Source organism: Pocillopora verrucosa, chromosome 4 (genome assembly GCF_036669915.1).
Source record: "Pocillopora verrucosa isolate sample1 chromosome 4, ASM3666991v2, whole genome shotgun sequence".
NCBI classification, from domain to species: Eukaryota; Metazoa; Cnidaria; class Anthozoa; order Scleractinia; family Pocilloporidae; genus Pocillopora; species Pocillopora verrucosa.
The window spans coordinates 7,146,252-7,173,482 of record NC_089315.1 but is presented as its reverse complement, the minus strand read 5'-3'; the positions used below and the strand labels follow the sequence as shown (position 1 = coordinate 7,173,482).

The window sequence follows — 27,231 nt, the reverse complement described above, 5'->3', positions numbered from 1 at the left end:
AATGGTTTTACTTCATCTTGTTTAGTAAAATGAAACTGACATCTCCGTTCGTTTCTGTACCTGTGCGCTTGTGCTTACTGACTTTTTAAACTTTAAATAAACTTCCCTTGGATTGATATAATTTTACTAGTAGCTACCAGTGGTAGCTTAGTCTCTGTTCGCTTCTAGGATTTCGTTCAATTGAGCCTCTCTAACACCCTCTTAGTACAGGGAGTGAACATTTGATCGTGTAAAGGGGGTAACTTTGTTAAGAAATTGTTGTGCTGTGTCGGTAGGGGATACTGTGGTTTGTGTTGATAAAGTAAATTGGTCACAGTAAAGATTTTCTAAAGCTGACGTTTCGAGCTTTGGCCCTTCGTTTAAGCAGATACAGGTTGTGCGTGGTCTATATACGGAAAAAATGGAGCTACACCATTGGTTGGAACATGACAACGTGAAAAACACAAGAATAAATTAGCTCAATGAAAAGGTTAACATGTCTAGCGACTGGTTTAAGGTGCATCTTTGTCATTCCTTTTCATGTCATGAAGGTCGCCTTGTCGTCTTCCCGTTTCACCGATGAATGACAGTTTGCGATTAGTTCATGTGATGCAACAGATGACATTAGCGGAAGTACAGCCGATGCTTTGGTTTGTTAGTTGATGATGTTCAGCAATGTGATTGTTGACATTAACATTTCTCGTCGCTCGTTTGTGTTCAGTCAGGCTTGAGTTGAGGTTCCTGTTAGACTCTGTCGGAGCGCTTGATCTTGTATGCTGCTCATTCTTCGTTGTTCGGTTCGTCTTCCTGTTTGAAGTTAATTAGTAATTGATGTTTTGAAGTGATCGGTCTGTGTGCAATAAGTTGATAGGTGTTTCGTCCTGAATAAAGTGGTCGCTGTAGATGTTCTTAGAAAAGACACAGAGTTCATATGCTTATTTCGAAAAATTTAAACTCGATTTTCAAGGTTCAACTATATCAGAGCTCCTGTAAAAACAGGATCGTGCCAGTCAGTGATTTATAATCAAGGTCTCTGTGTCCAGGAAAGAATAATAAAAAAACAGAACTATGTGATTGCTGATTATCATCGCTTACTTGCATACACGGGTTTATTTTGGTCGATGTAGGCCTGTTAGTTAAACGAGAATTGAACGTATTGAGGACAGATGACAAACTTTTTAGGGGAGATCCAATCAAGCGAATTAAGGGGGATACGTTTCTAAGGAAACTGTGGCGCCACATCAGAGTGGCAGAGTGGGTGGAAGGAGGGGAGGGGGGTCTACGAGATAATTTGGCATTATCAACTGAGTCGAGAATGGGAATTGACCACTGTAAAAAAATTAGTAAAGTTTCGATTGAGAGCTTCGACGATTTCCCTTAGAATCGTTTTATAGTAACTATTCAAGCGAAGAAAAGGCGCCGAAATTTTAAATAATTTAAGGAAGAAAAATTATTTTACTATAGGAATAGGTTGGCTCAATATTGCATCAAAGTCAGAGAGACATTACTGATTGAATGATTGGAGCAAGTGAGATGATTATGACATTATTTTTTCCATTTGGGTGAGTCTATACAGATGGTCGAATCTAGTCGCAGGATCACCGCAAAGTATCGAATAATTACTTTCTGTGCGCAACCTTAGGATGGTTAAGGATACTGATTGCAAATGACCAACTCGAAAAATAAATACGAAACCTTTTTTGGAGGTTCAGTAACTATGACAAAGGTCTTTTACTAAAAATGCAAATCAATGACTCATTAAAAAGATCTTTCTGACCAGGAAAGAATACATAAGAATGCAATTTATACGATAACTATAGGATGGCAGATAATAATCGCTTAGTCGCATGTATCTTTTATTTCACTCGAAATAGGTTTGTGGATCAATAAAATGATAATCTGAAAGTTACGAAGCTTAGTGGCCTCGTTGGTTACGGATTTGTGTGTGCTCTAGATCTAGAGATGCATACGCTTTCTATTTTATAGTATTGAAATCTCTTTTTTCCGGAAATAAAACAGCCTTTTCAACGACACAAAAAGGATTTATTTCCTTGCTTTTTCCGGAATTAGGAAAAAATCACTGTAACAATCTATTTGACTCCAGGTAATGGAATACACAGTTTACCTATCTGCGGATCAAGTTTAGCATTATCTTAATGCATGTTGTTGCTCTTGGTCTCCCAATGGTTAAAGTCAGCTCCGCACGTAAAGACTAAACATTATATAAAGTCATTCAACATCATTGAAGGTCAAAAGACAGCATTTACTATTCCTAGAAACCATTGACCGTCATAAGAAATCTGCACCGTCCTAGGAAATCATTTGCCGTCATTAGACATCATTCCCCGTCAGTAGACATCATTTACCGTCACAAGAAATCACTCGCCGTCCGAGGCCATTATTCGCCATCACAAGACATTTGTTGCCATCAGAGCGCACCTTCACCTTCACCTTCACATAATATCATTCACTGATATTATACATCACTAATGATCTTTCGAAATCATCCATTGTTATAGCATGATTGAGATTTCACGAGCACAATGATTGGTCAAGAACTTATCGTCAAGAGAATATAAATCTCTTTCTATCGTTTATTACACCGTTAAATCCCGGCATAGAAAATTGGAACATTTTTAGTTTATTTTAATGTAGTGGAAACTATCGTGAGCGTTACAAAAAATTAGACATTGTTCGGGATCAATTCGTCGAGACTTTTTATCCCATATGGTCACTCGGATAATATGCCCTAAGTTTGCTGCCAATCTAGGGTTTCATTTCTTTTGTAAAAAATAACTACGGTGTTGGACAAGGATTTCTAGCCCTGAGAAAAGCCGTAACAACACACGTGAAAAAATAAAGTATTTTTTCACGTATGTTTGATATCGCTAATCAGCTGCTGACACATCACTCGCCTTTCGCGCCACTCGGTCAGGTTGATGAATGAACGGCAAAGCCTTCACCATTCTCAATCCGCGGTTGTTTGTCGGAATTTTCTCGGATTATGGCTGCTAAAATACTGAAAAATTCCTATCGCTACCGACAGTGACGTTCAAACTTTCCTGGGAGGGGAAGAAAACCAAAATACGAAGGAAAAAAAACCGAAACTTACGTATTTAGTGGCTTCGGTAAAGGCAATTCCCGCGGCTGGGAATGAAAATCGACAACTGGAAGATTTTCCGCACGCCGCTTTTGGCAAAAAATTACACTCGTTGTTTTTGTAATGATTCAATGCATTTTTTATCGTGAGCCTTAGCGCCAACGCACTTTACAATTTTTATTGGGGGGTGGTCGATCCTCTTATTTTCATTCGTCAATAAAGTCGACTTTTCTTGCCAGTGAAAGGCTATGGTGCTTACATGACAAACAAAATAATACATGGTTGCTTGTAGATTTGGAATTTCTCTTCTCGTGTTTAACTCGACATCTCACTCGTTCGCTGCGCTCACTCGTGACTCACACCTCCTTTATTCGCTTGCGTGAGAACAGCTTGGGGTTACACTGAAATCTTTTCGAAGGCTTTTTAAACTTCACACACACGATGTAAAAGCTAAACTAATTTTCAGAATCAATTACGTTAGAAAGTTATTCCTACCGAATCGACAGCTTAAAGAATACCTATGCAAAATGGGCACACTACACTTCATTCGAGACAATGCATTCAGTAAAATGCAAAAAATGCAATCTCCACAGGACATTAATTACCGATGCGTTCTTTGTGAATTCCAGTATATAACAAAAAAATTCTCAGGTAAGAGGATGTTACCAGGTAGGATGAATGATCTGCAGCAGTCGAGAGAGCTAGCTTTGAGATTACGGGTGTTTTAAAAGGAGAAAGAGATTAACATACATCGAAGTAAATCATACTGAATGATCACAACAAAATAATTGATAAAATTGATTATGCTAATATTTTTCTCCATTTGAGCGATTTTGCATAGATTGTTGAGTATTGTCGTAACACTTGTGATATCACGAAGTGTCTGGAATATGATCATTATAGTGACTGTGCTGATGTGCGGAACATAAGATTATCAAGCACACAGATTACAAATAATCACCTCGGCAAATTGTTTAATGCCCCTCAACAGTGAGAAATTTCTTGAAATCAATAACAAATGAATGTCTTAAGATGTGGTAAGACAGATTTTGTTTGATCAGGTAAGCTGGCAATAGAACGGAATTTAATCGATTAGCATAGATTATTATCATCCTTTCATTAAAACGCGAGGTCTATTCATAGGTTTTGGTGGCGGATACAGTGATTGCTAAACGTCACGAGGCTTCATATTTTCCTTGGACCTGTTTCCCTAAACAACCTTTGTTTACACTCTTAACAAAATCGCTACGAAGTTTCAGCTTCGAAGGAGATCGAAAAACCTATTCAAGCGTAGAGGAAGTGTCTACGATTTGGCTGAAAAGTCTGAAGAAACGCTTTTTTTTTCGACTTCCAATCCATTTTGCGTATTAGCTTCTTGCTGCTCATTTGCCTGAAGTTGCCAAAGAACCACGACACGATCAACTTAACGGTGTAATAAATCTTCTCGGTATGGGAAACTTTAAGACGAAACCTGTGCACCATAACGATGGTAACGACCTCAAGATATATCACGAGCCTGAGCGCGAGCGACTATGCAAAGTTATTGCGTTTTTCGGGCTGGGAATTCTTCTTTACATCATTTTCTCCCTGGTCATAGTAGCAGCTCAAGATATTCTAGCTGAAACGTATATTCCAACTTCTGTTGTTCAAATTGCAAACATTGGACCAAATTTTCTTGTTTCTCTAATCGTACCGTACTTCATGCAACGTATTCCATATGTTGTTCGTGCTTTCCTTATCTTCTTCCTTTCTGTCACCGGTGTCATCGTGCTCGCGTTAGCGAGGCAAGTTCAATGGAAGTTAATCGGTGTGGGAATGGTTGCAGTTGGTGCTGGCCTTGGTGGACCGACAATTTTGTCTTTAACATCGTTTCATGGCGAGCTGACATTAGCTGCGTTCTCAGCGGGAACGGGAGTAGGATTTGCAATTGCACCCTTGTATTATATAGGTGTGTGTTGAGATATAGTGTTTAGGCTAACCTTTTCGAAATTCAAACTCTTGGTATTTTCAATTTCCTAATGCTAAATCCATTTAAAATTAGTCTTGATATGGTATTGCCCGCACTTTATCGAGAAATTTTATCACAATGTTCAGCGCACTGCCACACTAAGGAGATTAGAAACAATGCTATTTACTTTTATTGCTTTCTTTAAGATTTTCTTTATTGTTTTGTAGCCTTGACAACATGGGCCTGCGTATCACCAAAGGTTGCCACTCTTATCATGGCAGCGATGATGGTCCTGATCTTTGTCTGTTTTTACTTCATCGACAACTCAGAGACAAAATGCACCAGTTCTCTATCGGATGATCTTAGTGGAGTGCATTACTCAGCTCTTGAGACCAATGGTATGTTTGGTGTTTAGAGTTCTAAGTCTGAATATTTTATTAATATTTGTATTATCGAAAATAAATTTGATAATTACTTTAGGTTGAAGAAATTTTAAATGGTGCAGTCGAAACCTCATAAAATTGTATTAGTTCTATTCTGTAGGGCTTTTTCTACTAGACATAATTATTCAGTTTCAATGAGGAAGCAAATGGTAATCAAATTGATTTCTGACCAGTTATTATCCATACTTGGTGGGTAAATACCCAAAATACAGAACAAGCATTTTTGTGTCCGATTAATTGCTAATTAAACGGGAACCGGTATCGACAAATTTTCAGCTGAGCACTCAGTGACAACCAATGGATACGTCAACTTATTTCATGGATCATTGATCCCGTAACGAACCATTGGGTTTATATTCAAAATGTCTTTAGGCTCTGATGTTGTAGTCTTAAGGTATTCAAGCACAGTACTACCCACCCAAAGGTAACGGTAGCTGAAAATTAAACAAGGATGTTATAAAGATGTAACTCTCTTTTTATTCTTTCCTTTCAAAAGAAAATTTGTGTGACACCTCAAACAAAGATGATGAAGAAAATGATGAAGGTACCTCTCTTTCTTGGCGGGAAAAAATAATGGTCATTTGTCAGCTGCTGCCTCATATGTTACCATTGTTTATTACATGTTTCTCTGAGTACATTATCGTTCAAGCCGTCATTACAACCCTGGCATTTCCCAGCTCTCCTTTCAAACCTCGTGACCATTATGAGTATTACATTGTTGTATTCGTTGTGGGTAAGATGGCGGGGAGGTCTTACCTTTTAGTGCTGTCCTACATTAAAAAAGACTGGGGAGAGAAAGCTAAATTTCCATACCTTTGGGTTCTGTGTCTGGTCGAAGTCATGGATCTTTTGTTTTTAGTGTTGGCTGCATGGTACCGTTTTTTACCGAGTGTATCGATCGTTTTGCTTCTTGTGTTTGTCTGCGGCTTTAATGTGGGTGCTTTTTATGTTAACGTAGCGATAACTTTTAGAAATTGTCTCCAACAAAAGTACAAGGAGTTTGCCATGGGATACATCGACCTACCTTTAACGGGAGGAGTTTTAACAGCCGCCATGTTGGGCCTGTACGTTGAACCCCTGTTGCGTGAACATTGCATGATCCTCATGGATAACACAGACTTCTGCTTTACAAGAATACAGTCTTAAGATCGATTTTCTTCATATTGTTTTTTTAAACATGATTGAAATCTCTTCAAGCCTCTAAAGCTATATTTATGGTGCTCTTGTGTAGTTTAGGTATGAGTCAATGAATTCCTTTTGATACTCTCTAGAATATTCATGTCTCTACGGTTATTACAATGCTAAGTGTTATATTTGCTCAAGACTTCTGGCCCTTTTATCCGCCTAAGGTTCATATACGTGGTTGTATTCTAAAACTGACGTTTTGAGCTTCGGCCCTTCGTTTAAGCAGATACAGGCTATGCGTGGTTTATACACAGAAAAAATGGAGCTACACTATTGTAGAACACGCATGACATCTCTCAATTTAGGCTTTTGTAGTTAGGTTGTGCGTTGTTTATATACAAAAAAAATGTAGCTACACTATTGGTTGGTACATGGCAACGTGAAAAACACAAGAATAAATTAGCTCAATGAAATGGTTAACATGTCTAGCGACTGGTTTAAGATGCATCTTTGTCATGCCTTTAGTCGTCTTCCCGTTTCACCGATGAATGACATTTTGCGATTAGTTCATGCGATGCAGCAGATGACATTAGCGGAAGTACAGTCGATGCTTTGGTTTGTTAGTTGATGATGTTCAGCAATGTGATTGTTGACATTAACATTTCTCGTCGCTCGTTTGTGTTCAGTCAGGGTTGAGTTGAGGTTCCTGTCAGACTCTTTTGGAGCGCTTGATCTTGTATGCTGATCATTCTTCGTTGTCCGAAGTACAGTACATTCTTCGTTGTCTTTGTTTTTGAAGTTAATCAGTAATATATGTATTGAAGTGATCGGTCTGTGTGCAATAAGTTGATAGGTGTTTCGTCCTGAATGAAGTGGTCGCTGTAGATGTTCTTAGAAAAGACACAGAGTTCATATGCTTATTGCGAAAAATTTAAACTCGATTTTCAAAGTTCAACTATAACAGAGCTCCTGTAAAAACAGGATCGTGCCAGTCAGTGATTCATAATCAAGGTCTCTCTGTCCAGGAAAGAATAATAATAAAAAAAAAGAACTATGTGATTGCTGATTATCATCGCTTACTTGCATACACGGGTTTATTTTGGTCGATGTAGGCCTGTTAGTTAAACGAGAATTTAACGTATTGAGGACAGATAACAAACTTTTTAGGGGAGATCCAATCAAGCGAATTAAGGGGGATACGTTTCTGAGGAAACTGTGGCGCCACATCAGAGTGGCAGAGTGGGTGGAAGGGGGAGGGGGGGGGGGGGTTTACGAGATAATTTGGCATTATCAACTGAGTCGTGAATGGGAATTGGCGACCGTAAAAAGATTAGTACAATTTCGATTGACAGTTTCGACGATTTCCCTTAGAATCTTTTTATAGTAACTATTCAAGCGAAGAAAAGGCGCCGAAATTTTAAATAATCTAAGGAAGAAAAATGATTTTACTATAGGAATAGGTTGGCTCAATATTGCATCAAAGTCAGAGAGACATTACTGATTGAATGATTGGAACAAGTGAGATAATTATGACATTATTTTTTCCATTTGGGTGAGTCTATACAGATGGTCGAATCTAGTCGCAGGATCCCCGCAAAGTATCGAATAATTACTTTCTGTGCGCAACCTTAGGATGGTTAAGGATGCTGATTGCAAATAACCAACTCGAAAAATAAATAGGAAACTTTATTTGGAGGTTCAGTAACTATGACAAAGGTCTTTTACTAATAAAACTTATGCAAATCAATGACTCATTAAAAAGATCTTTCTGACCAGGAAAGAATACATAAGAATGCAATTTATGCGAAAACTATAGGATGGCAGATAATAATCGCCTATCTGCGGGTCAAGTTTAGCATTATCTTAATGCATGTTGTTGCTCTTGGTCTCCCAATGGTTAAAGTCAGCTCCGCACATAAAGTCTAGACATTATATAAAGTCATTTAACATCATTGAAGGTCAAAAGACAGCATTTACTATTCCTAGAAACCATTGACCGTCATAAGAAATCTGCACCGTCCTAGGAAATCATTTGCCGTCATTAGATATCATTCCCCGTCACTAGACATCGTTTACCGTCACAAGAAATCACTCGCCGTCCGAGGCCATTATTCGCCATCACAAGACATTTGTTACCATCAGAGCGCACCTTCACCTTCACCTTCACATAATATCATTCACTGATATTATACATCACTAATGATCTTTCGAAATCATCCATTGTTATAGAATGATTGAGATTTCACGAGCACAATGATTGGTCAAGAACCTATCGTCAAGAGAATATAAATCTCTTTCTATCGTTTATTGCACCCTTAAATCCCGGCATAGAAAATTGGAACATTTTAAGTTTATTTTAATGTAGTGGAAACTATCGTGAGCGTTAATAAAAATTAGACATTGTTCGGGATCAATTCGTCGAGACTTTTTATCCCATATGGTCACTCGGATAATATGCCCTAAGTTTGCTGCCAATCTAGGGTTTCATTTCTTTTGTAAAAAATAATTACGGTGTTGGACAAGGATTTCTAGCCCTGAGAAAAGCCGTAACAACACACGCGAAAAAATAAAGTATTTTTTCACGTATGTTTGATATCGCTAATCAGCTGCTGACACATCACTCGCCTTTCGCGCCACTCGGTCAGGTTGATGAATAAACGGCAAAGCCTTCACCATTCTTAATCCGCGGTTGTTTGTCGGAATTTTCTCGGATTATGGCTGCTAAAACACTGAAAAATTCGTATCGCTACCGACAGTGACGTTCAAACTTTTCTGGGAGGGAAAGAAAACCAAAATACGAGAAAAAACAACCGAAACTTACGTATTTAGTGGCTTTGGTAAAGGCAATTCTCGCGGCTGGGAATGAAAATCGACAACTGGAAGATTTCCCGCAGGCCGCTTTTAGCAAAAAAAATTACACCCATTGTTGTTTTTGTAATGATTCAACGCATTTTTCATCTTGAGCCTTAGCGCCAACGCTCTTTACAATTTTTATTCGGGGGGTGGTCGATCCTCTTATTTTCATTCGTCAATAAAGTCGACTTTTCTTGCCAGTGAAAGGCTATTGTGTCTATATGACAAACAAAATAATACATGGTTGCTTGTAGATATAAAATTTCTCCTCTCGTGTTTAACTCGACATCTCACCCGTTCGCTGCGCTCACTCGTGAGGTATCGAGTTAAACACTCGAAGAGAAATTCCATATCTACGCGCGCCTATGCATTATTCTCTCTCTCTGTATATACATATTACGTAGTTGACGAAGAGTATGCGTATTAGTGTTATAATTTAGACGCTAAGGCTTAGCAAGATTTCCTCCCACTTCTTCGTTAAAGAAAGTAATCGCGAAAACAATAGAAATTTCTTTGGAACTGCGGTTTTGTTTTAGAATAAGACAATTTGGTTTAACTGAGCTGATAATGTAAATTGGCCACCTTAGAGAGTTTCTGAAGCTGACGTTCCGAGCGTTAGCCTTTTGTCAGACGCTCTGACGAAGCGCTAACGTCCTAAACGTCAGCTTTAGAGTTTGTCCACGGTGGCCAATTTGCATTATCAACTCAGTTGATAAAACCAAATTATCTTGTAATACATTCCCCCGACGCAGCACCACAATTCTTTGGAAAATTACCCCCTTTATTCACTTGCGTTAGAACAGCTTGGGGTTACACTGAATTCTTTCCGAAGGCTTTTTAGAGTTCACAAACACGATGTAAAAGCTAAACTAATTTTCAGAAATCAATTACGTTAGAAAGTTATTCCTACCGGATCGACAGCTTAAAAAATACCTATGCAAAATGGGCACACTATACTTCTTTCGAGACAATGCATTCAGTACAATGCAATCTCCACAGGACATTAATTACCGATGCGTTCTTTGTGAATTCCAGTATATAACAACAAATTCTCAGGTAAGAGGATGTTACCAGGTAGGATGAATGATCTGCAGCAGTCGAGAGAGCTAGCTTTTATGCTAATATTTTTCTCCATTTGAGCGATTTTGCATAGATTGTTGAGTAATGTCGTAACATGATATCACGAAGTGTCTGGAATATAATCATTATAGTGACTGTGCTGATGTGCGGAACATGAGGATTATCAAGAACACAGATTACAAATAATCACCTCGGAAAATTGTTTAATGCCCCTCAACAGTGAGAAATTTCTTGAAATCAATAGCAGAGCAAATGAATGTCTTAAGATGCGGTAAGACAGATTTTGTTTCATCAGGTAAGCTGGCAATAGAACAGAATTTAATTGATTAGCATAGACTATTATCATCCTTTCATTAAAACGCGAGGTCTATTCATAGGTTTTGTGGCAGATACAGTGATTGCTGAACGTCACGAGGCTTCATATTTTCCTTGGACCTGTTTCCTTAAACAACCTTTGTTTAGGCTCTTAACAAAATCGCTACGAAGTTTCAGCTTCGAAGGAGATCGACAAACCCATTCAAGCGTAGAGGAAGTGTCTACGATTTGACTGAAAAGTCTGAAGAAACGCTTTTTTATTCGACTTCCAATCCACTTTGCGTATTAGCTTCTTGCTGCTCATTTGCCTGAAGTTGCCAAAGAACCACGACACGATCAACTTAACGGTGTAATAAATCTTCTCGGTATGGGAAACTTTAAGACGAAACCTGTGCACCATGACGATGGTAGCGACCTCAAGATATATTACGAGCCTGAACCCGAGCGACTACGCAAAGTTATGGCGTTTTTCGGGCTGGGAATTCTTCTTAACATCATTTTCTCCCTGGTCATGGTAGCAGCTCAAGATATTCTAGCTGAAACGTATATTCCAACTTCTGTTGTTCTAATTGCAAACGTTGGACCATTTTTTCTTGTTTCTCTAATCGTACCGTACTTCATGCAACGTATTCCATATGTTGTTCGTGCTTTCCTTATCTTCTTCCTTTTTGTCACCGGTGTCATCGTACTCGCGTTGGCGAGGCAAGTTCAATGGAAGTTAATCGGGGTGGGAATGGTTGCAGTTGGTGCTGGCCTTGGTGAACCGACAATTTTGTCTTTAACATCGTTTCATGGCGAGTTGACATTAGCTGCGTTCTCAGCGGGAACGGGAGTAGGATTTGCAATTGCACCCTTGTATTATACAGGTGCGTGTTGAGATATAGTGTTTAGGCAAACCTCTTCGAAATTCAAACTCTTGGTATTTTCAATTTCCTAATGCTAAATCCATTTAAAATTAGTCTTGATATGGTATTGCCCGCACTTTATCAAGAAATTTTATCACAATGTTCAGCGCACTGCCACACTAAGGAGATTAGCAACAATGCTATTTACTTTCATTGCTTTCTTTAAGATTTTCTTTATTGTTTTGTAGCCTTGACAACATGGGCCTGCGTATCACCAAAGGTTGCCACTCTTATCATGGCAGCGATGATGGTCCTGATCTTTGTCTGTTTTTACTTCATCGACAACTCAGCGACAAAGTGCACCAGTTCTCTATCGGATGATCTTAGTGGAGTGCATTACTCAGCTCTTGAGACCAATGGTATGTTTGGTGTTTAGAGTTCTAAGTCTGAATATTTTATTAATATTTGTATTATCGAAAATAAATTTGATAATTACTTTAGGTTGAAGAAATTTTAAATGGTGCAGTCGAAACCTCATAAAATTGTATTAGTTCTATTCTGTAGGGCTTTTTCTACTAGACATAATTATTCAGTTTCAATGAGGAAGCAAATGGTAATCAAATTGATTTCTGACCAATTATTATCCATACTTGGTGGGTAAATACCCAAAATACAGAACAAGCATTTTTGTGTCCGATTAATTGCTAATTACACGGGAACGGGTATCGAAAAATTTTCAGCCGAGCACTCAGTGACAACCAATGGATACTTCAACTTATTTCATGGATCATTGATCCCGTAACGAACCATTGGGTTTATATTCAAAATGTCTTTAGGCTCTGATGTTGTAGTCTTAAGGTATTCAAGCACAGTACTACCCACCCAAAGGTAACGGTAGCTGAAAATTAAACAAAGATGTAAAATTATAAAGATGTAACTCTCTTTTTATTCTTTCCTTTCAAAAGAAAATTTGTGTGACATCTCAAACAAAGATGATGAAGAAAATGATGAAGGTACCTCTCTTTCTTGGCGGGAAAAAATGATGGTCATTTGTCAGCTGCTGCCTTATATGTTACCAATGTTTATTACATGGTTCTCTGAGTACATTATCATTCAAGCCGTCATTACAACTGTGGCATTTCCCAGCTCTCCTTTCAAACCTCGTGACCATTATGAGTATTACATTGCTGTATTCGTGGTGGGTGAGATGGTGGGGAGGTCTTACCTTTTAGTGCTGTCCTACATTAAAAAAGACTGGGGAGAGAAAGCTAAATTTCCATACCTTTGGGTTCTGTGTCTGGTCGAAGTCATGGATCTTTTGTTTTTGGTGTTGGCTGCCTGGTACCGTTTTTTACCAAGTGTATGGATCGTTTTGCTCCTTATGTTTGTCTGCGGCTTGACTGTGGGTGCTTTTTATGTTAACGTAGTGATAATTTTTAGAAATTGTCTCCAACAAAAGTACAAGGAGTTTGCCATGGGATACATCGACCTACCTTTAACGGGAGGAGTTTTAACAGCCGCCGTGTTGGGCCTGTACGTTGAACCCCTGTTGCGTGAACATTGCATGATCCTCATGGATAACACAGACTTCTGCTTTACAAGAACACAGTCTTAAGATCGATTTTCTTCATATTGCTTTTTTAAACATGATTGAAATCTCTTCAAGCCTCTGAAGCTATATTTATGGTGCTCTTGTGTAGTTTAGGTATAAGTCAATGAATTCCTTTTGATCCTCACTCGAATATTTATGTCTCAATTTGCTAAGTGTATATTTGCTCAAGACTTCTGGCCCTTTTATCCGCCTAAGGTTCACATGTGTGGCTGTATTCTGATTGCAGAGGTTTATGTCTTATGTCAAGCCTTAAGTCCCTAAAATTGTTTGTTGCACGGTCGTGTATGCGACTATCTCGGATAAAGCACGAGTGGGGTGTCAACTGCTAAGTTTAAAAAAACTCATATGAGTGAGAATAGAAGTGCACAGCATTTTGATTATGGTAGAGAGAAGAACGAAAGCAAAGAAGTTTTTGTGATCTAAGACTATTGGTGCCTTTTGCATAACGAGGTTGCTACTCGTGATGTCCCCTAACGTCCCAACAAAAGTTTCGTGCAGTCACCTATGAACCAATAAAATAAATTGTAACCCAAAATCAATCGATAAGTTGCCTAGCGGTTTTTACTTGCGCTCTGAAGTCAGCCGCGACGGGGTTGGGGCCGAAAGAAGGGAGAATGGAATGCTTTTTATTAGTTTGGTCCATTCGGTTTTCTGTGACTGGAGAGAAATAAATTGAAACGGCCTTTTCAACTTAAGAAAGGGAACACTCTTCCCGTTTTAACAAGAACTACCGGAAAATCACGGCACCATTTTATTCGTTCCACTCGCTGCATGTGTTGAAGTGAGGAGTATTTGCCTTTTAGCTGAACATGATTTTTTCTTTTAATTTTTGTTGTTTTTTTTAATCAAACAACGTTATGGTGAACTTTAGGCATTAGACACACGCTTTTACTGTTTCATTTCGATTGGGAAAAAATAACTTATGATAACCTATGATAGGTTCGTTCCTTGTAAAAGGATTTATCACTATAAAATGAACACTTAGCTAGCTGTGTGTCAATTATTTCAAAATCCAGATACTGGAGAAAATTTTAAATCTCTCACAATTTCAATCTACATTAATTTCACAAATGGACATAATAAAAATTATTTAGAAATGCATTTCTGGTGAATTCAGATGTGACAAGTTTCTCCACTGGACTGAGAATTCTTGATGAATGTTACGCGTAAATCTTCTAACTAGCCGCAATAAGATTGTATTATCATAAGTTAAAGAAACAGCTTCAGGATAAAGATAGTTCAGTTTAACTATCCTTAAAAGAGGGTGCAAGACTAACATTAGGGAGAAATTAAATGAACCGAATGATCAAACCAAAAATATTGTAAAATAATTCATGCAAATAATTTTCTCCTTTTAAACAAGTTTGCAGAGATGATCGAATATCACAAAGGTGCAGAGTCTAGAAGGATGTTTAAGGACCAACTGCAAATGCACAACTCGATAAATTTAGACGAAACTTTTTTGTGTCTTCTAATTGAGACAAAGTTGTTTAAAAACAATAGCAATGCAAATAAATGGCTGCACGAAGATCTGGTTTTCTCAACTGAGTTGATAATTTGAATCGCCTCAACGAAGGGCTAACGATTGACACGCCAGGTTTAGAACCTCTCTTGACCAGTATACATTATAAACTTAGTTAATAACGCCAAATTATCTTGTGATACCCCACCACTGACGTAGCACCACAGTTTCTTTAGAAACGTACCTCCCTTTTACATGCAGTTTACATGAGGTTTAACTCAAACCACGGTTTTACGCAAGCAGTGGGCCTCAGGCATTCTCTCTAGCATCAGCACCAGTAAAAGGAGAAAGAAAGGAAACAAAGTAATTCTGTCTGGGCTTGTGAATTTACACAAATCCCCGCGCGCGGCACGCAAGGAATTCGATGTCGATTATTTACGTACCTTGTTTACGTGACACAAGATAACAGCCAGTTGAAAACCTTACTTAAAATCGTGCAGGGAACTTTCAGTCCAAATCCTCGAGTTGAGAAAGAAACGAACCATGTTTTCTTGGATTAGCCCCTAATGGCAAGTGGCATCGAAGAAGTCGGCGCAAAAGCAGAGTGACTCTTATTGTCAAACGGCAGCATTCGAAGGTAAAACAGTTAACGTTGTTTGACTTGGTCCGTAAAAACTGTAGAGAAGGTTGAGCTTATCCAGTTTAGGGTCAGTTCAGAGTATGAAAATTAGTTTTTTCGACTTCTTTTCGAGGCTCTCAAAATTTATTCTCTTCTCGATACAGCTGTTTCATTGGCTCAAAAAGTTCATCTTTCTTTGCTCGATAATTTCAAGAAGTTTTGCTTCAGAACATAAAACAATTCAACTTATTCAATTCATATGCAAAGAAGGTTGGACGACCTTGGACTATTCATGCTCTGAGGAAACAAAGCTTCCTCAGAGCATGAATTAATTTCCTTCTGCTCTCCAGGTTTACTGCAATTCCTACAAACTCGGAATAGTTGATCGAAAAATCAAACTGGGGTCTCAGTCCTTATAGGAAGCTACCATTTTTTTTTCGTTCGAAAGATATATTTCATAACATTTTTTCGGGAGTTTTGAGGTCGACGCCTAAACCTAAACAAAGATTTTGCAAATTGTATGTGTTCACGTGTCCTTTGTTAGTCCCATATACGAAGAAAAGGTTTGCGTTTACAAACCTGACAGATGATCAAGTGAATAGAACCTTTCTATTGTGAAAATTGCAGTAGATTTATTAGCTTCCCCAGGGGATGAAGAAACTGCGAATAATCTAGGAGACGGGTCAACGCTAGAGAAGTTGAAGAAAAATTACCGTGGGTACTCGTACTGGGTGATACCGAGGCAGGTGGTTAAAATTCACAGGTGTCTGTCGATTTGATCGCATTTTCAACCAAAGGTTATTGCCCTCTATGTAAAATACAGGGCTGGACTTATTTTACTTTAAGGATAATCTTACACACGAGTGTCTAGGAGTGAGCTATTATATTCAGTGGCCAAATTATAAACAAAGAACCATCAACAATCCAAACTGCGGGTGACCACTTGGTCGGAAATTAGTGATTGTATACATTGGAAATGAAAGTCGGATCGGATCAATATACCGCGACTAGTTGCGATCGGACTTTGTGGTTTTACAGGCACGTTCCGATTCGCCACCTTTCCTTTCATGTTCCACGCTAATCCGTAGGGCAAATACTATTCAAAAACGTTTCAAACTGATGTTGATTTGCATAAGCTAGTCCACACTCAATATTAACATGTGTTTCATTTTCGCCAGGTTCAGATGTTTTATCCGCGGTTAACTAATAGAGAAGGAAACTCCTTGTAGTGAAGACACGATAACTTTGAGAGAAGATATGAAACATTCCAGACACAACAACAGCATAATTTAGTGGCAAAAAAGCTTTCTACGTGTAATCCGGGGGAAACGTATCATTCTGTCCCTCGCCGTAAGGAGAAACTTATAATGGAGGACAAAACCGAAGAAAAACATGCGACCCTTATGGATTTATTCCCTGCGAACTCCGACACAGATACATCACGAGAAAAGCCAGGAACGATTTGTGCTTTCTTTGTTTTCGGCTTCTTGATCTACGCAACCTACTCATTGATAATATCAGGCGCTCAAGACATCCTGGCTGGGACCTTTGTGCCAACATCAGCCGTGCTGGTTGCCAATGTCGGGCCTTATTTTATCATAACTGTTGTAGCACCGTACTTCATTCAAAAGATCGCATATTTCCCGCGCATACTGGCCATATTTTTCCTTATGGTTACCGGACTTACAATGGTAGTTTCCGCTAAACGCGTTGGGGTGAGGTTATTGGGAATTTCTCTCTCCTCGTTTGGATTTGGTTTGGGAGAATTATCTTTTATTGCAATGACGTCTTTCTATCATGGAACAGCTGTTAGCGCCTTCTCAGCTGGTACAGGAACTGGTATATCAATGGCACCGCTCTATTACACAGGTATCTCTCTAAAAAATAACTTTTTATCTTCGTCACCGTGTGCAATGCAACCCTTCCCTAAGGCGATGAGTAAACACACGGTAGAAACACATTCCAAAGCAGCCTGACAATCTATCTATTTTAACCGACTAAATCAACATTTGAAAATACTGAATATGATCCTGTGCCTGAGATGTCAATTTAATTATGAAGAAGTATTTACACTTATTTGATGGCTATCAGATCAAAATGAAAATTTCATGTGCTAGTTAGTTTACTCTTTTGATGAGTAGTGTGCTCTGCGATTTCACTAAAATTTCTTTGGTCCGTGTTATGGCTGTTTGGAATCACCTGGAAATTTACTTAAAGGACAGATACACCCTAAAAACGTCAATTCACGCTCACTTAGCTGTTCAGGCTAGCTGATTTCTTACGCGCAGTGGTCAGCTTGGTGACCCCTCTCTTTCCAAAGTTGATTTAAGAATTCCCAAATCTCTCATTGTTATCTGATGAAAAGCAGCAAGCAGTGACTAAGGAGTTTTGAACAACTTTAAAACTTGGATTGTCATTTTGCCGAGATACTATGGCGAGTCAACGAAACTCTAGATAAAATTTGCCGCCATACGAGTTACGATTTTCTCGAGTTGCTCCTTAATATTGTCGTGTGCTGTTAGCTACAAAATGTATAAATGACTGTGGTTTTATGAAAATCATATATGTGAATTGCGGTTAAAAAAAAGAATATGAAAGCGATCTTCGCAGTAATGAATACTTCTCAAGATGTAGTAAAAATAAGACCGGAAAAAAAATTCAGGCCTGTATAAAGTTATTTGAGACTTCGAAAGCTCACGGCGACTGTAACATCGTGCTTGTGAGGTTTTCGTTATCACATTAAAGGCTTCTTAGGACTGTAGAGAAATGGCCAATTCACCTAAGGCTCGATAAGCTTAAGTCGGGTGCATGAGGTCGAAGCTTTCTGTAAACTTTGTGGAATGCGAGGAAGACTTTTTTTACAGCTAGCTCACCCAGTTGTAGATGGGGCTTAAAGGAATAAAGACTGGCTGAACCGCTGAAGGAAACTTTGTTGCTTTTTTTTTTCTTTTAATTTTACGTTTTCCCTTTTTTTTCTTGTAGAAAAAAATTAAATGTCTAATTTCGTGAACTTGATAAGGCACTTCGCTTTCTTTTGCTTGAAAATATCAACGTGGGGTATTGAACTTCTGATAAAATATGTTTAATAAAACTTATTCATCCAACGCGAGTACCCTAGCCCACTGAAATTTTTCTCTTTCGCTCTCTTTTTTTACAGCTATGACAACGTGGGCTTGCGTTTCTCCTTCCGTAACCATCTCCATTATGGCTGTCAGTTTGGTTTTCTTGCTTATTTTCTACGCTCTGATGGAGAGAAAGCATACCCAGGATGGTCAAGCTGCGGCAAAGGGAATCACCCGCAAAGACATTCAATATTCACCAATTGAGGAAGAAGAACAAGACATAAACCCTGGTGATGATCTTTTAACATGGAAGGAAAAATGCACAGCAATCAAAAAAGTTTGGCCGATTATCGCTTCCATAATCAGCGCGTGGATCGCTGAATATTTGATAATTCAATCGGTCGTTACTACGATAGCGTTTCCGAGCGCTCCTTTTCCACCTCGGGACCATTATCAATATTATATCTTCGTCTTCTTGTTCGGAGAACTGTTCGGTAGATCCTACTTAATCGTTCTCTCTTATCTTCTGCCGAACTTGGCCCAAAAGCTTACAGTGCGTAGAATATGGTTCCTCTCAGCGGCGGAGATTTCTCTTTTAGTTTTCTTTTTGCTTGCAGCCTGGTACCGCTTTTTGACTGATGTTACGATAGTGTTAATTCTCTCCTTCATCGGAGGTATCATTATAGGTATCATGTATGTGAACATGTTATCAGTTTATTCCGAGATCGAGGACCCGAGATCCCGAGAATTCGTTCTCGGTTACGCTTCAGCTGCAACCGGCGCTGGTGCGATCACCGCTGGCTTGTTAGGATTATTAATTGAGCCTTGGCTGCGCAGTCATTGTTTAATAGTGGCCGTTCATAACAGCTTTTGCTTCACTCGATTGCAGGGTGGTGGAGTTTGTAAATGATGAGATTTCACCACAACTTCAAGAAAAACAATTTCTTTGTAGGGATCCTCCTATCGAGTTAGAATTAAATTTATGGATACATTCTTCTAGTTTACTTTTACGAGTCTTGAAAGGAACACCTTTTCTTGTTCGAGTATAGCGAATTTCTGAAGAATGTTGCTATGCCTTTCCATAAACGTGAGGTATATATTAAAATGTTAATACTGTTTCTTTCTTGTTACGTGAAAAAGAGGAGGCTTGAACTTACAAACAAGCTAAAAGTGTATGATATTGCTTTTGAATGCATGTTTATCATGTAAATACAGCCACGTGTCTCTGAATAATGAGCGGCAATATTAGGCCCGGGTTTGATCCTGCCTGGTACATGGAAATGATTACATAATTGGTGTAAGCTATAGGTAACAATGATTTACTGATCGAACAAAATAAACGTCTTGTGATGATATCCACCCTATAGTATGTTCGAAGTTTAAATGAGGAGTAGTTTAATTTTTAGTGTTACAGGGGTGGGGAGGGTAGGGCAGGAAAACTCTTGGAATTTTTTTAATATCTTTCAATTTTTCATTTCTTGAAAATGAGCTCGACCTGTTGTCAAAACGTTTCTTAACCAGATAATTATATCAAAAGGTCTGGATAGAAGCAGATATGTAACGAATTTAGGATTTTTTGGACAGTTCTTCTGTCATCTTCAGTTCTGAATAATACAAAGTACAAAGCTGAATTTAAAGTGTGTAACAAAATGCTGATTGGACAAAACAAACAACAGTAACAGAACAATGTACGCATTTACAAGGAAGGTTTTAAATTAACGTAATAAGGTTGATGATTAGGTGTAGGTTTCTCCCTTCGAATGTGGATAGCTTCTTTGATTTTAAGTCAAAAGGTTGTGGAAACGTGATCTAGGATGTTAAAACACTCATCAGAACAAAGAGCGCGACATTGTGGAGAATTTTGTAGATGTCTGAAAATGTGGAAGGTCATGTTAATTTAAAACTTTCCTTGTAAATGCATACATTCTTCTGTTTCTATTGTTTGTTTTGTCCAATCAGCATTTTGTTACACACTTTAAATTCAATTTGTATTTTGTATTATTCACAACTGAAGATGACAGAAGAACTGTCGCAACGTGTTTTTTAATTTTAAAAGTGTAGTTAATTTTCTTAAAAAATTATATCAAAAGACCGCAAAGCTTTCAAGTTCCTTAACATTTGGTGAAACGTGCTAAAATGTCTTGTTACTTAGTACAAATGAGAGATGTGTGGAATTTTTATTCATAATGATAATATAATTATTCATTTTATATACATACATATCTAGTAGTAATATCATTATTAAAAATGAAAATGCCTCACAGCTCTTAATTTTCCTTAGAGACAAAACCTTCTTAGCACGTTTTACAATATATTAAGGAGCCCTGAAAACTTTGCGATTTTTCGATATAATTATAATATCTGACTTAAGAAATTTTGACACTATATAAATATCATTTTAAAGAAATGAAAAAAAATTGGATGCGTTCTTGTTGCGTAGAAAGATGCTAAAAAGGGTGAAATACCTTTTGTGTAAATATATGCGTAAAGTTTTCTTTTAACTTGGAAATTATCATCTTATAAGGTTCTAAATTCATTCTTTGAATACTACATCTTTAGTTACTCATGTTTTTATGAATCTAGAAATATCAGAAATTTCCCCAAAAGCACCACGTGGTTTTCATCGCGGAATCATAGGAAACTTTGCAAATGAAAGTAATTTACCACAACACCCCATGATTCATATCGGTCGCTGTAATTTTCTTTGGGCCGCTAACTAACTGGTGGACTTTTCCCACCTGCTTAAGAGTCATTAGTTTTGCTTTTCTCGATCAAAACGTCACCGATTATCAAAGGACCTTGGAAAGCTAAAGTATTTTGAGATGTGGATCTGATATTCCACTTGTTTTCGGCTCGTGCTTGATTCTCAGCTGTGTGGTTAGAAGACAGGAACAGCCTAAACCATCTGCTAATCTACCTTACATACAACGGTGGTCAAGAACTAACCCTGTTTCCTGTTTCTTTCTGGCCACCAGGTCGTATAACGTAAGCGAACAGAATGTGTCCTTGAACAATCAAAATTTTATTGACGACCTTAGCTGCCAGATGACGTGAGTAAAAGGACTTTTCTATCCTCTTTTGGTTCCTTTCGCGGTGAAAATTACACGGGATAGAAACTGATATTCTATCAAAGTTTCACAACTACCACCAGAAGGAAAGGAAAATAACTCATTGGGATAGGATCCTTTCAGGTCGTGAGTCATAATGGAAAAGGGTATGGAGATTGCAGAGGACAGGAATCTGGAAAAGGACATTAAAGAAGAAAAAAGTGAGGAAGGCGACGAAAGCAAAGATGTAATCAAAACTGCAAAAGCAAAAAAGGAGCCAATGCGAAATCTTCTGGCCTTCTACGCTTTCGGTGCGTTGATCTACACGGTATATTCTGTCATCATTTCAGGTGCACAAGACATTCTGGCGGGTACCTTCATTCCAACTGCCGCAGTGTTGGTGACAAATGTTGGTCCGTATTTTCTTGTGACAATGATCGCGCCCTATTTTATACACAAAATGCCGTACGTCGTGCGAATAGTGGCAATTTATGCATTTTTTACAGCAGGTCTGTTTATCATTGTTTACGCTAAAGAAGTCTATCTGAAGTTAGTTGGAATATGTACGACCTCCCTCGGAGCCGGAATTGGGGAAGTATCGTTTTTTACATTAACTGCCTATTACGAGAAGGTTTCTGTTGCTGCTTATTCAGCGGGTACAGGTTCTGGATTTATCTTGGGACCTCTTTATTATACTGGTAAGTGAACAGGCATTCCACCAATATTTACATAATAAGGTCTCCGGTGAAATATCGGTGCATTATCGCAAACATAGAAGTATTTCAGAGCGTGAAAGATGATAAAAAATTAGAGGTCTGTTTTCGCTTAAAAAGAGATGTAAAACTCTAAGAACACCGCGTCTTTTGTGAGGTATTCATTGCCATGAAATGCTGATCACCTGATTTCAGTTCAGCGAACTGATCGGTATTTTTTTCGGAGCCTGGTACTTTTCAGACCTCTGGAGTCTAAAATGTTCTGTTGTGGCTCCAGTCGATAAATATAGTAACTTAACCTCAATTTTAATGGGTATAAAATTTTCACAAGCCGTCAATCTCTGTTCAGACTGACTCCAGTGAGATCGTAGCGATACTCTGATAATACATCTGTTTATTGAAATGAGAACAGTTTTTCTAGGGACGTGCGCTAACATAGTAATTTAAGCAGCATTTCAGGGTTTTGTAACTTAGTTTGAAAATTACTAGAGTTTACGTGCTATTTTAGTTATTGTTGAGCAATATTGGCAATATGTTGTACAACATTTACCAGCCCTGCTCAAAGGAACATTCAGTTATAGAATTTTAGAAGACATGTCATCTCTTCGTGACTTCGTAAAATTGTACGATCATTCAACAAGTGACCTGATCAACAACATTTAAGTCTTGACAGGAAATTTTAACAGCTTTGATCAAAATAATACTGTCATTGGTGTTTTAAAAGGATAACCCGGCTATGAAGAAAGCGGTGGCTCATTTATCCAGAAAACTGACGAGTATGAATAGATATCTTTCATTTTGTATATCTGAGCCTAAGCCGACGTTAAGGCCGCGACAGATTGAATATTTATTCACAATTGGGTGGTGCTCAAAAAAATAAATTCGGTAAATTAGGATAGTTTTATACGAGAAGTAAAGCTCATCGTATTTGTAAATGTGGGTGCAACAAGGATGTTTACTTTGGGTACCAGCTTTGTTTTAAAATGGCGTCAAACGCTACCTGTTATCTAATTCAGTATAACGTAAATATTTCAAACAGATTTCTGAAAAGAAAAATTTGACAAGTTGAATTAACGTCAACATCCGACATCAATTAGATTCACGCTCGTTTACCCTTTGTTGTACCGGTTCTGTTTATTGTAGGCTGTCGGGGAAAAAGCTGGGCAAATCACCTCTTTGGGAGGTTCATTTTTTTACAAAAGCAAAGAATATAGTCAGTCGCAGAAGTAGACTACAATCAGAAGAAAAGAATTCGTAGCTCATCCGAGTTACTTACCCAGTCGCTTCGTCGAAATACAACTAGACACCACAACCTTAGCTTAGCCTCTTAGGAACGACATTAAAAACAGCTAAAAATGAAGTGATTTACAGAGTAGAATGTCTTGAGTATAATAGCTTGACTATAATTATCTCCTATTCATTCACACTTCTGAATAAGGAAAAACAAATCGTGTCGCTAATCTTGATATTTTGGATAAAAAAGGATTTTGTCTTAAAATCTCAATCACCTCTGATGCTATCTTAACACATGCCAATCTTTTTAATTGTCCGAATGTTTTCGATGCACTACATTGTTATTGCACCCTTTTCGATCGGTCAATGGGGTTCTTTCAGACATCAGAATCACAGTCGGAAGTGCTCGTGCTGTGTTGTTGCCTGTTTCCGATTGCTCGGTGCCTTCTCTCTGACATCGTGTCTAATTCGTGGGTGCTCAAATAGAAAGTTTTCATCTGTTTATCTGACTCATGTTCCTTTGTAGTGAGCCTCTCGTGTTTCTTTTTTCCAAGATCGTGCCAGACTCGTTAGTATTCGTTCTTGGTAGTTTCTAGTTTCTGATTGGTCTGTCACCTCTAACCTCTACCTGGTCCGACTCTTGGTTCTCGTGTTCGTTAGTTTCGTTAATTTCTTTTGGCTTCAAGTGAGTTTGAAATTCTGTCATATTTGAAATAGTGCCACTCGCCTGAGAGAATACTTGATTTTCTTCCAATGCTCTAAGGGCGTTATCATACACTCCATAAAACATATCTTGAAGAGGGTCAAAAGAAGCCATGGGTTCATTCTTTTGCTCAGTGATGTTCTGTGATTTGTTCTGAAATCTAACGCCTTGATCTTCTTCGTCACAATCAGACGCAGAACTAAGACAAAATACGACTTGGTTGGGTGAAATTCGCGCAATTTCACGAAAATGAATGGACAGGCGCTGGAAAGCATTTTAATCTCCCCTTCTTTTTTCAGGTTTGACAACATGGAGTTGTGTATCACCGAATAATGCAATGCTGATAATGGCTGGGTCACCTCTTCTCTATCTAATTTTCTATGCCATAATGGAGAAAAAACATTCTGTGGCGGCTGCCACATCCGGGGAATTAAATGAATCGGAGTCACAAGCAAACATGGTCACGTGGAAAGAAAAACTTTCTACAGCTGGAAAGATCCTCCCATTAGTTGGATCTCTGTTCATAGCTTACGTCAGCGAATACGTCATCATTCAATCTGTTATCACCACTATGGCATTTCCAAGCGCCCCTTTTCCGCCTAGAGTTCATTATAGATACTATATTTTTATATTTTTGAGTGGTGAATTCATTGCTAGGTCATACCTTGCTGTGATCGCATCCCTGAAGCCAAGCCTTGTCAATGTGTTCGCGATTAGACGTATATGGATTTTATCATTAGTCTTAGTGGCTCAATTAGTGTTTTTTACTCTAGCAGCGTGGTATAGATTCTTACACGACGTGTGGATCGTTTTCATTCTAATTTTTATCGCTGGTCTTGGCGCGGGTGCAGCTTTTACAAACGCTTTTGTTGTGGTGTCAGAGACTGACCCCAGATTTAAGGAATTTGCCATGGGATTTGCCACCATAGGAATGGGGGCCGGAACATTTTGTGCTGGGGTAGTGGGACTACTTATGGAACCAGTGATTCGCGATCACTGTTTACTTGTATCAGACGTAGGAGACTATTGCTTTACGAGACCTTTTGGCGGATGGAATCAAACCTTAAGTTGCTGACACAAGCTGCATATCGATGGTGTGAGTTAAACGTCCGAGTGAGCCTAGTCATGAAAAGGACTGATGTTGGTAATATTGCCTGGCTGCCTGACTCTTCGTCAAACAAGAGAAAAGCCATTGTCAGAAGACCCCCAAAAGTGACTCAAGTAACTGTGATGACGACTTGCGCTCAGGTTGTTGTGATGAGTTGTCAGTCATCGTAACGGACACCAGAAGACCAACCCTCACCAGGCAGATCAACCCTCGCCTGGATTGTCAGATTACATAATCGTTCCTTAGTTCTGAGTTTAAACTATTTTCTTTTAATCTAGGCTTATGAGACTTATTGATTATGATGATCTATTCTTGAAACTAGCCTCGCCTGTTTTTTGAATCTCATGTGTTTTATCCCAAATTTCACATTTCCCGTTGCTGAATTTAGAAAAAAAATTGAATTGTCTTTAGCGTATTTACCTAGCAATTATATGCAGGTACTCCAGCTGCTGTTTTCTCCTTTAACCAGTAGAAAAAATTCTCCGATAATCGGCAGATAATTTGGCTGCTTTCCTCGCAATGAAAAAGCTGTCTCGTTCTTGTTTTTGAGATTAGGAATATTACATTTTTACATTTACCTGCCGGGGCGACTGACACGCTGTTGTTCAGTTGAACAACTATTTATAATTTAACTTAATTTCTGATGAAAAAAGGGGATATTTGACGCACACATACTGCCAACACTGACTGTTTGTTTAAATTTGCCACCTTAGTCTTTTTATTTTAGAATTGCTTTTGATATTACTCTATATCCTAGACCTGGATGTGCATTAGAATCGTTAATGCCGAATATAAGGGTGTTTTTGTTACGTCGGTCAGAAAAATAAATTAAAAAAAGACGACGAAAAAAAAAAAAAAGCAACTGGCACGAGAAGCTTAGAGATAAAATAAAGATGTTAGGAGCGCCGTACCACATGATCCCTCTTCGGTTGACTCAATGCAACTAAACAACGAAGGTTCAGTTATATTCGGGTATCAGAACGACCGTGGGGGACTTGAACTGAATGGTCCGGCATCTTAACCCTTTAACTCCCTCCCCTTTAACTGAATGACCAAGACAGAATTTCTCCCTACAATATTAATACAATATCAACCAGATAAGTGATGAGAATAAAGACAAATGTTAATTTGGGAATAATTAGTTGATCCAACACTAAATTCTCTGAACTAACATTATAAGAATTGTATGGTTGACAGTAAGGAGAATTACAAACTTTATCTGGGAGTTAAAGGGTTAATACAAAAATAGCCTCATCTATGAGATTTTTTATTATGATTTATCAAGAGTAGAATTTTGTCTCTTTTATTCAAATTCGTTCTGTATCGCTGTTTTAAATTGTTAGAGTGTGTACTCAGGGGTAATAATCGTTTTATGCTTGTTGCAGTAATTGTCGTTGATGTAGCGCTTTGTGACTCGATATCAGTTTGTAAAGCTTGCATGTTCAGTTGTGACTGGAACCCATGTAATGACCTCAGTGTATAATAAACAAGTTTTTCAAATGGTGTGTAATGTCTTCATCCTTGTTATATTGATCATAGAAAGTTTAATCGTCTGTTTCTGTTTGCAGAGTCATTATCAATCGCTGATAGTAACTTAGTTTTCAATTGCTCATTATTATTCTTCGTCGTAAAACACTGAGAGCAAATTCATTTGACTATAATTATGGAGGAAAAAGGTTTGGACGTAACCCTTTACACCCTTACATCAGTATGCATATTCTCCAAACTGTTCTCTCTACATTTCCTGTGGAACTTACAAGGAGAATTTGTCTACAATCAAGAGTTTCCTAAGTTGAGTTTGCCTCCATTTCCTCTATTCTAATTGTAGTGTATTGCGTTACCTAAGCGTTACTATAGTCACGCTATATCCTGTAAGACACGATCGGTACATGATTGTAAAAGTACATTCCTATGTAAAAGTAGTATTACTGATTCCTAGTATTGTATTGTGAATATAGCTTGTTGATTCTTTAATAAAATTCAG

General features: G+C 38.2%; 4 protein-coding genes across 5 annotated transcripts; all 4 read left to right on the top strand.

Annotated features, from left to right (window-relative positions):
- Positions 1–4,528: 4,528 nt before the first annotated feature.
- LOC131786868 (uncharacterized) lies at positions 4,529–6,910 on the top strand. The gene is made up of 3 exons (XM_059103944.2): positions 4,529–5,027; positions 5,255–5,425; positions 5,967–6,910. Exons 1-3 carry the CDS (start codon positions 4,529–4,531, stop codon positions 6,614–6,616), a joined length of 1,320 nt encoding a protein of 439 aa, XP_058959927.2. The 3' UTR covers positions 6,617–6,910.
- Positions 6,911–10,655: 3,745 nt separating this feature from the next.
- Positions 10,656–13,357, top strand: LOC131786696 (uncharacterized). The gene is made up of 4 exons (XM_059103770.2): positions 10,656–10,823; positions 10,906–11,709; positions 11,937–12,107; positions 12,654–13,357. Exons 2-4 carry the CDS (start codon positions 11,211–11,213, stop codon positions 13,301–13,303), a joined length of 1,320 nt encoding a protein of 439 aa, XP_058959753.2. The 5' UTR covers positions 10,656–10,823; positions 10,906–11,210; the 3' UTR covers positions 13,304–13,357.
- A 1,767-nt stretch (positions 13,358–15,124) lies between these two features.
- Positions 15,125–19,798, top strand: LOC131786599 (uncharacterized). 2 transcript variants are annotated; one of them, XM_059103659.2, is made up of 3 exons: positions 15,125–15,399; positions 16,560–17,250; positions 18,539–19,798. In XM_059103659.2, the coding sequence occupies exons 2-3, from the start codon at positions 16,749–16,751 to the stop codon at positions 19,351–19,353; spliced, it is 1,317 nt and encodes a 438-aa protein (XP_058959642.1). In that variant the 5' UTR covers positions 15,125–15,399; positions 16,560–16,748; the 3' UTR covers positions 19,354–19,798. The 2 variants fall into 2 exon arrangements, with proteins under 2 accessions (XP_058959642.1, XP_066021802.1); XM_066165705.1 differs by lacking the exon at positions 15,125–15,399 and adding an exon at positions 16,282–16,419.
- A 1,489-nt stretch (positions 19,799–21,287) lies between these two features.
- LOC131786749 (uncharacterized) lies at positions 21,288–25,958 on the top strand. Its single transcript, XM_059103812.2, has 2 exons — positions 21,288–22,188; positions 24,439–25,958. The coding sequence occupies exons 1-2, from the start codon at positions 21,648–21,650 to the stop codon at positions 25,212–25,214; spliced, it is 1,317 nt and encodes a 438-aa protein (XP_058959795.1). The 5' UTR covers positions 21,288–21,647; the 3' UTR covers positions 25,215–25,958.
- The last annotated feature ends 1,273 nt before the right edge of the window (positions 25,959–27,231 follow it).

Coding starts and splice junctions, on each gene's coding strand:
- LOC131786868 (XM_059103944.2), top strand. CDS start 4,529: ATGGGAAACTTTAAGACGAAACCTGTGCACCATAACGATGGTAACGAC. Junction 5,028..5,254: donor TGCACCCTTGTATTATATAG/GTGTGTGTTGAG, acceptor ATTGTTTTGTAG/CCTTGACAACATGGGCCTGC. Junction 5,426..5,966: donor CTCAGCTCTTGAGACCAATG/GTATGTTTGGTG, acceptor TCCTTTCAAAAG/AAAATTTGTGTGACACCTCA.
- LOC131786599 (XM_059103659.2), top strand. CDS start 16,749: ATGGAGGACAAAACCGAAGAAAAACATGCGACCCTTATGGATTTATTC. Junction 17,251..18,538: donor GGCACCGCTCTATTACACAG/GTATCTCTCTAA, acceptor CTTTTTTTACAG/CTATGACAACGTGGGCTTGC.
- LOC131786696 (XM_059103770.2), top strand. CDS start 11,211: ATGGGAAACTTTAAGACGAAACCTGTGCACCATGACGATGGTAGCGAC. Junction 11,710..11,936: donor TGCACCCTTGTATTATACAG/GTGCGTGTTGAG, acceptor ATTGTTTTGTAG/CCTTGACAACATGGGCCTGC. Junction 12,108..12,653: donor CTCAGCTCTTGAGACCAATG/GTATGTTTGGTG, acceptor TCCTTTCAAAAG/AAAATTTGTGTGACATCTCA.
- LOC131786749 (XM_059103812.2), top strand. CDS start 21,648: ATGGAAAAGGGTATGGAGATTGCAGAGGACAGGAATCTGGAAAAGGAC. Junction 22,189..24,438: donor GGGACCTCTTTATTATACTG/GTAAGTGAACAG, acceptor TTCTTTTTTCAG/GTTTGACAACATGGAGTTGT.